At 41.1% G+C, this 8,783-nt stretch overlaps 1 protein-coding gene across 3 annotated transcripts; it reads left to right on the top strand.

The window, feature by feature from the left end:
* Positions 1 to 4,385: 4,385 nt before the first annotated feature.
* rsph1 (radial spoke head component 1) lies at positions 4,386 to 8,602 on the top strand. 3 transcript variants are annotated; one of them, XM_065949744.1, is made up of 9 exons: positions 4,386 to 4,528; positions 4,723 to 4,836; positions 5,532 to 5,637; positions 5,719 to 5,809; positions 6,002 to 6,137; positions 6,355 to 6,426; positions 6,560 to 6,667; positions 8,072 to 8,180; positions 8,468 to 8,602. In XM_065949744.1, exons 1-9 carry the CDS (start codon positions 4,478 to 4,480, stop codon positions 8,518 to 8,520), a joined length of 840 nt encoding a protein of 279 aa, XP_065805816.1. In that variant the 5' UTR covers positions 4,386 to 4,477; the 3' UTR covers positions 8,521 to 8,602. The 3 variants fall into 3 exon arrangements, with proteins under 3 accessions (XP_065805816.1, XP_065805817.1, XP_020496339.2); XM_065949745.1 differs by having other exon boundaries at positions 8,072 to 8,207; positions 8,468 to 8,580; XM_020640683.3 differs by lacking the exon at positions 6,560 to 6,667.
* The last annotated feature ends 181 nt before the right edge of the window (positions 8,603 to 8,783 follow it).

Genomic DNA, 8,783 nt, shown 5'->3' with positions numbered 1-8,783 from the left:
TTAAATCTCATGTTATTTATCTAACTCTTACACTCTTAATTTTGTTTTTCTTTGAACTTAATTTCCATGTGAACACTTTGTCTACTCGTTCCCCTCATAATAAAACATCCCTCGACGTTTTGATTGTATGAATGGGGAAAATAAATAAAGTTTATACTGATGATGATTATTATAAAGAGTCTTCCATGTGATGAAGGAGAGTTAGTGTTGAAGAACAAACCATCACGCCGCAGCCTGAGGATTATTAGCTGATTTTTAAATATTACACAGAATCCATCCATCATCCTGTGATTGCTTTGACGGGCTTATAAATAAAAGCATAGCTGATGAATCCCCCGACAGAAATTCCCCCAGGATCCTTCTGGGGCGGCTTTAGAGATTACGGAGGACTAATGGTCGTGTCAGAGATTTGGAGGCCTCGTTTTTGTCCTGCCATCATCGTCCCAAAGAGGGACACTGCAGGATGGGAGAATAATACAAGTTCAACAGAGAGGCACATCGTCATACCGCAGACTTTCAAACGAGACACAGGACTTGATGTAAATAATGAATGCATGAGAACAAGAGGAACCTGTTTTAGAAGGAACATTTAGGAAGTATTATTATAATGATTTCAAATACAGGTCTGCATTTTTACAGGAATTAGCAATACATCAAGTAACACTGTAAACAAAGCAATATTTTCTAAAACATTTATTCTGATTTCATTACAATTTTTGAGAAATTTAATATGGCGGCTAACAAAGTAAGCTGCTGGGCTAGCAGCAGCCTCCCGTGTTGAAGAATGAAGCCCATGTAGAAGTGTAAAAAGTCCTGGAGTTCCTCGAGTATCCACTAGAGGCTGTCTGCAGAAGCGCAGGAAATCACATATACACTCATTCAAAAAAGTCTGTTTTTACAGCATAATAGGTCTGATTAGTTCATGTCTCCCATCTTCCCCTACCATACATTTGGGGCGGTTGCCCACCGCCCTAACATGATCCCACCACCACTCAGAGAGGAAGTTTTTGTTTACACTCGTTAGTTTCACCAACAGGGGCAAACACAGACTTTTTTTTTTTTTAGCTGAGGCTGTTTTAGGGTGCACTCACACTAGGCAATCTGTACCACGCTTAGGCTAACCCCTAAAGTCCAGTTTGTTTGACTTGTGTGAGTGCTCCGTTCCTTGGCCCTGGCACGCTTGGAAGAGGTGTCTTCAGCCCCGGGTATGAAACCTGGACAGCCTTCATCATTTATTTATTTATTTTCGAGTCTGCTTGTCTTAGCACGCTTCATGATCACGTAAAGTTTGTGTGCATGTGTTGTATTACGACGTTATGTAGAAAAGGGAACCGTGCTCAGGCCCTGTGAGTGCAGGCCAGCGGGGGGGACAATAGTTCTTGTGGAATGAAGTTTGTGTGCATACACACAAAGGATCATCATATACTGTCCCCACTAATCTTATTTACCTCTGACATCAAGGTATACTATCTAAAATGTGTTGTGGTAAAAATGTTAACCTTATAAAGTCAATACAAAGTTAAAAACATAGGGAAACAATGAGTTCCTACCTGTCACTCAGAAAGGCCATGCCCCAAATCCTACTTTAAGCCTTAATGTAATGTAAACAGGTGAGTTGTATAAACATCCCGTCCGTACAGTTGAAGAGAGAAATGAGCTCTAGAGACCCAAAATGTTTTTGTACCAGGATGTAAACATGTTTATTTTAACATGGGGTTCTAAGGGGACAGACTCTAGTGGACACTGGAGGAACTGCAGCTGTAAAGTTGGACATTTCAACATGGAGCTCTATGAGGACTGACTCACTGCAGGAGACAGCCTCTTGTGGACACTGGAGGAACTGCAGCTCTTTATTGTCTTCATTTTTCTGCTCTGAAAGTTGCTGCGAGTATAAAAAACAAAGACATAAATTTGATATTGACCCTCTCATGTACTTCTTGGGGAAAATAATATAATATCTCCCTTCATATTCTCTGTAAATCGACTTTGAAATGTGTTTAAATGCTGTCAGTTCACTAGCTTTGACTGATATGAGGTCTTCAGACTGTCGCCTAACCCTTGTTGTGAGGGGATTAGATATATGTAAACTGACAAAAAGGGTGTTAAATCATGAACAAGCAGCCAATGAACCTTCAGCTGAATCTTCCCCCATCTTAAACATGTTACTGAGTCACTTTAAGGAATAAAAGAGGAGGGAGATATTCTTGGGGCCTGCCCTGAGAGGACAATCAGTTTAAGGACAATGATGCAATGTGGATTACCACCGCAGGCTTTTTCATTTTCCTTTTTTAACCTGCATGAGTGTTTCTACTAATTGAATAACTGCTTCAGACATTTTCCTTGTGAGTCTCAGAAAGCCGACGTGAATGCAGAGGATTTCAACCAGAGTTTATTCTAATCTTTAATGCAACAGATGGCGAAATCTCACAGCTTATGAGTTAATGTCAAGTCAAGTTCAAGTTGTCTAAATAAAGGGCTGCTAATCAGCGGTCTATTATCTGTACCAGATGCACTTTGATAATGCTTAATGGACAGCTGTTAACAATGGAGGCTCCTCCATGAGGTAGAATTATCATCAAAAGCAGCCCACATCCACGCAATAACCTGCACCACACAGCGGACTGGACTGTGAATACTTAGGCTACCAAAAGACACAGAGACACTCTTTTTCCTGAGGAGGCTCAGGTCTTTTGACATATGCAGTGAAATGTTAAATATGTTCTAATACCAGTCAGTGGTGGGAGTCGGGGACTGTCCCATTTTATGGTGTGGTCTGTTGGGGGCAACATGACTGACAAGAACACTAAGCGGCTTGACAAGCTGATAAAAAAGGCTGGCTACGTTTTAGGCAAGAGTAAGGACTCACTGAGGACTGAGGTGGAGAGATGCGTGCACAGGGAAGGACAGGTTATATCGGACAATGTTAGCCATCCTCTCCACGACATTATGGCCGTCCAGAGAAGTACCTGGAGTAGACTGCTCATTAAATTTCACTGCAGGGCAGGACTGAGAGGTTCAGGAGATAATTTTGTCCCCACAGACATTAGGCTTCATAACACACAGGCCAACTGCAGCGACTCACGACCTGAGCTGTGGAGCCTCACTGTCTGCCTTTTCTCCTCAGCGCTCTCTCACCCTGGGAATCAGTGCAAATAATAAAAATATTCCGGACCGCAGAGACTTTTTCGGATTTTATTCCTCGTGTGCATCTCTTTCATTTATGTTGGACACCAAATAATGCTAATTCAGTCATCTAGGACAAAACAGGAACATTTCACAGTACAAATACTGCAGCCATCTTCTCGATAATAATGAAAGAATATTGTAATGAAAAGCCCTTTACCTTCCATATAAAAAATAAACCACAGTGTCCTCCATTGTCACTGCTGAGAAACAACATCTTGTTAGCCAGAAGAAGCACTATCATGTTAACTATAACTTCCTAGTAAGATATCTGTAAATACACATTCTCACACTTTCTGAAACTCTGTCAAGTTTTTCTGATGATCTGTAGGATAAAATTCTGTTTGCTTGTTGCCACTTTGTTGCATGATTCACTTTATTTCATTATTGTATTGATTATTTGTAAATTGTATGTAATTATGTTGCAGAATAGTAGCCGCGGCCATGTGCAAAACTTATTTTGATATGTGTTACTGACCCACTTTCTTCTTTAATTAATGCGTTATTTTCTATATTATTTGCTGTTCATATTGTTTTTTATACCTGTAACTGTATGCATGATCCTTTCTGTAGGCTACAGTAAGTTTAATGTCTTCCTGTACTCACATGTTTCTGTGTTGTAGGAAATCCATTGTAAATGTAATGTAATGTTAATAAAGTTTAATGAAAACAAAAGAAGCTAACAGCTAAAGCTAGTGCTAGCTTATCCATATTTCATGTACTTTTTCAGATGGTCCTTTTGACTAAGGTCTTTTGGTACTGCAAAGGCTAAATAAGATGGCATTTTGCCTCTAGATTGTTGGATTAAGTACTAAATGAACATTATGCTGTACTGAACAAAACTTAAAACAAAAGTTTAAGATACTTAACTCTTAAGTGAAACTTTTGAAGCAATGAATCAAGGGCAACGTATCTGATAGTCAATGTGCAACCGGTGTTATGGTTTAATGAGTGACCGTGTTAACTGGTAACTTTGTGTCTGCTTTCTTAACAAATTCTTGTTTGTTTAGGTTTTTTTTAAAACATATACTCATCATTATTGTCTCTAACGTCTGTCGTAACACGATAATTGCAACGTGTAATTTTCTCCTTTTTCTTTTGACGCGTTTGAGTGAAAGTCACCAATTAACACGGACACTCCTTAAACCATAACACCGGCACGTTGACGTGGGGGAATTTACCGTTGTCATGACAACCGTCAACTACCAGGAGCGCTGAGAGTTCACAGAGCATCTTCAACACTTTTACCTCTCGGTCTAATACTTCAACTTTATAACATCCTGACTGGTAAAACATGTCTTATATCGGATCTGATGACTTTGATGATGAACAAAATAAACTCGGGGTGAGAGAGAAGTATAATAAGATGACTTTTGTTTGCTAGATGTGGTTTGTGTGTGATAACTTTCGCTAGCTAAAGCTAACGTAGGTTAGCATGACTGTCACCTGATAACAGCTGCTGTGTGTGTGTGTGTGTGTGTGTGTGTGTGTGTGTGTGTGTGTGTGTGTGTGTGTGTGTGTGTGTGTGTGTGTGTCTAGGAATATGAAGGAGACAGAAATGAAGCAGGGGAGAGACACGGATTCGGTAAAGCAGTTCTACCTAACGGAGACGTTTATCAGGGACATTATGAGACCGGGCAGAGACACGGAGAGGTAAGAGCAGCCGGAGAGAATAATGAACTACATAAGATTGTTTTAACTTGATTGATATTAACAGAGAAATTCAGGTAGTTAAAGTGCTTTATGCCGTTTTTTTGTGAACTTCATTTCTAACACTAAAACTAAAAATATGAAGACTGAGGTAATGAAGTAGTGTTGTAGTCAAGAAGACCGCACTATCCAAGACCAAGACATACCCAAGACCAGAGTGCTCAGAGACCGAGTCAAGACCGAGACCAAGGCAGGGCAAGACCATAATATCACAGAAAAATCATCATCTTGTGTACAGGGGACGTGTCACTCACTTAGACCGTAACACTGGGAAAGTCGCGGACGTAAGCGGGGGATAAAAATCAAATTATACATGAATTGAAGTTATTTGTTCTTTTAGAAAGGAGCTTTTTCCTTCTAATGGCAGTGATGACGTGGAAAAAGAGCAGATCAGTGGTGGTCTTGATTAAAAATTCGAAGTCTACCCAATCTGAGATCGAGACAAGACCGAGTAAAAATGCTTTTGATTCCAAGGCGAGACAGACCTTCAAACCAGATCAAGACCAATCTCAAGTGCTACAACACTAGTCATAAACACTCTGAAGCAGGAGAGGTGCTGCTGAAGGTGGCATCATTTCGCCTGTAAGAGGATAGTGTTTTCATGATGCATATTTATTTTTTACTGTTCTCACCAACAGGGAACATATCGCTTTAAGAATGGGGCGAGATATGTGGGAGATTATCTTCAGAACATGAAACATGGACAGGGAACTTTCTACTACCCAGACGGATCCAAATATGAAGGTATGATGAAGTTTAGGTTTTAGGTTTAGAGTCCAGCTGAAGCTCTGACACCAACGTGTTCTTGTTTCTGTGTTTTTTCAGGCTCCTGGGTGGAGGACCTGAGACAAGGTCACGGTCTCTATACTTACCCGAACAGAGACACGTATGATGGAGAGTGGCTGCAGCATGTGAGGTAGACCTGCAGGCTGAAAAGCACAGACTCCTGTATGGAGGATGAAAACTGTAAAAAAAAATATAAATAAACAAAAATAAACAAATGTGAACAGACACTTAATGTACTACAGAAATGTTATACTAAGAAAAACCTGATCATTTCTATCAAACGTATGCTTTGCCAAAATCTTTGCTGTGGTCTAATTTCCAGGCACGGTCACGGCATTTACCACCATCATGACACTGGCGCAGAGTACAAAGGATCATGGGTAAATGGCAAGATGGAGTCAGCTGGAGAGTACATCCACACCCACCACCGATACAAGGGCAGCTTTGTCAACAACTACGTGAGTCCTGCTCTTATTGTTCCCAAACATTCTCGGCCAAATGATGAAAACATTTATTATATTTGACTTGATGGGACGGTATCCAGAGTCTGGTTTATTTAAAATCATCATTTTTCATGTCTGGTCATATTTAGTGTCTGTTGGTGAATTATCTCAGATTTCAGATACATCTAGTCCTGAATCTCTCTCTGGTTCTTGTGCGTTCTATGATTTACAGCCGTGCGGTCCGGGCAGGTACGTGTTTGACATCGGGTGTGAGCAGCACGGAGAATTCCAACAAACAGAGCAGGTAATGAAACAGTTTCCGTTGATGTCCCTGCAGGCTTTACAGTAATGTGGATTCAATCCGACACTCCAAATGAATACCAGTCATAATGACACACAGACACAATGTTTAACCATCCAAACTGTCTCGACTCCAGCCGGCGACTGTTGAGGAGAACGGTAAAGATATGAAGTCACAGAGGTCGCCCTACATGGCCTCCAGGGAGGGGACTCACATGTTAGGGTCTGCAGGAGGAGCAGAGGAGGTGCTGGACCTGAGTTTATATATGACTGATGAAGATGTGTGATGTCTGTAACAATAATCACTGAGCCACATCAGTGTCCTGCATGATGATTACGAGAGTGTCTTTCCATGCATGATGTGATGATGATATGATGAGTTTTCCCGGTACACATCACTCCTAATATATAAAAATTAAAACAAAAGATAAAAAATAAAAATAAAAATAAAAGAATAAAAATGGCGAACATGCACAAAAGTTTTGCTCTAGGCTGGGGGTGGAGTCCATGGTCAGAGATACCAGGGGAGGGGATTTTTTTTTTTATGAGAATCCCACTGTGACATCACAAGGAGAGCAAATTAGAAACGGAGCATTTTTCTCTGTGTTGTAAGACTACAAACAAAGGACTGGATGGGATTAATTCACATTTTGTGGGTCAGTAGACACTCAGGTTACCCAAATATATGTTCAGAAACACTGTACAAGTGGATTTTTCATAATATGTCCCCTTTAATATAAACTCAGAGTGAACATAACTCCTCTTCATCAGACCAAAATCAACATTTATGAGCCCTTCTTTAGAAACAAAATAGCTCATCTCCTCAATCATCTCATGACTTCATGATTCGCCTTAAGCCTGACAGCCGGTATCAACACCTGATTTTTATTTTATGTTTTTATTGTCACTAACCCTTTACGTAAAGCCGTAAGCAAGTTCATCTGCCACAGTGTCAGATCGGTCCTCGTGTGTGGATTCAAAGTGCGTTACAGCGTTGCAGAAGCACTAGAGGCACCGCGTGTAGACACACAGCAAGAGATTCACATACATATACCCTCCAACATGCACACACACCTCACTGTTCTGCCCTGCTGGCTCCGACGTTTCACATTGCCAGCTCATTCCCCCCATTACGCATCTGTTACTACCTCAGATGGCGGATTAGGGCCGGTCTTACACTCTGCAGACGAGGCGTAACGGGGGTGTAGATATACATCACTAGCCTTTGAGTTCAGTGCTACAGTTGTGTCTATGCAATTTATATGATGTGTCTGTCAGAGCAGGAACTTGACTGTCACGTGTGTCAGTTGTCAACATATCAAAGCGGCCATTTTGCTTTTGATTCTGATGAAGAGCAGTTTCGCTGAAAACATCACTTAGATACGTTTCTAACAAGTGGACCTTTAAAATCTTATGTGTGCAAGCTTCTTTATTTCTTTCTTTATTTCGTAATTTACTTACTTTCAGCTCCGCAGCTGCACTCTTTGGTTTGGATGCATGCTCATTATTTGACAAAAGCTTGACGGTGCATGTTTTTTAGTGATGGAGATGTACTTTGCAGTGTGTTGCATCTTGAGCGAGCCTGGAGTTTGTTGCACACAGAGTCATGCTGCCTCCAAAGTCTCTCTCTCTCCCTGCATTCTCTGCAGGACCGAGCTGAGGGCGAGTGGGGCGAGTTGTCCTCCAACACCACCCTCAAGTGGATCCCAAAGTGTATCACCGGCCTGACACCATGGACTCCAGGGAGAGACTCTACAGGTGGACTTCAATAAAAGCAGGATAACAGTAGGGAGCAGGGGCAGAGCTAGAATCAATCACGCACTTTCAATATGTACATACTTAGATATGATATTCAGCTTAATTCTGGCTAATAATGGAGTTTGGTTCTGGGCCATAGTTGTAGTTTTTAGTGTTGCTTTCAATGAACTAAGAGCTACAGCGCGACCCAGACAAAATATAAAAACAGCTCTGAAAGAGCGCCAAATAAAAGAGGACGAATCAAAATGTGCACCAGCTAACTGTTTGTTTGTGTTTTCTTTTGTCAGCTGGAGAAAAGGAAACAGCTTCAGCAGAGGAGGGAGCAGAGAACTCACCATGATCAAACCACAATCTGTTCACAAATAATAAAATATGTCTTGCAATGTATGAATAAACGTGTAAATAAACATGTTAAGCTTTTATTTCCAACGTTTCAGTCGAGATATTTTGGTGTGATGACCGTTAAATATCACCAACAGGCAACAGACCAACAGCGGCGGCTGTGGATCAGTGGTAGAGTCAATCTTCTCTGAACCAGAAGATGAGGGGTTCAATCTCCAGCTCCTGCAGCTACATGTTCGATGTGACCTTGGGCAAGACAAG

Source organism: Labrus bergylta, chromosome 21 (assembly GCF_963930695.1).
Source record: "Labrus bergylta chromosome 21, fLabBer1.1, whole genome shotgun sequence".
NCBI classification, from domain to species: domain Eukaryota; kingdom Metazoa; phylum Chordata; class Actinopteri; order Labriformes; family Labridae; genus Labrus; species Labrus bergylta.
The sequence above is the reverse complement of the archived record's forward strand: the minus strand, read 5'-3'. Positions and strand labels throughout refer to the sequence as shown.

What these genes read in the sequence shown, in the direction of transcription:
- rsph1 (XM_065949744.1), top strand. Translation starts at nt 4,478, where the DNA reads ATGTCTTATATCGGATCTGATGACTTTGATGATGAACAAAATAAACTC. An exon ending in GCAGCTTTGTCAACAACTAC is followed by an intron (nt 6,138 to 6,354) that starts GTGAGTCCTGCT and finishes TATGATTTACAG; the next exon opens with CCGTGCGGTCCGGGCAGGTA. An exon ending in AATTCCAACAAACAGAGCAG is followed by an intron (nt 6,427 to 6,559) that starts GTAATGAAACAG and finishes TCTCGACTCCAG; the next exon opens with CCGGCGACTGTTGAGGAGAA.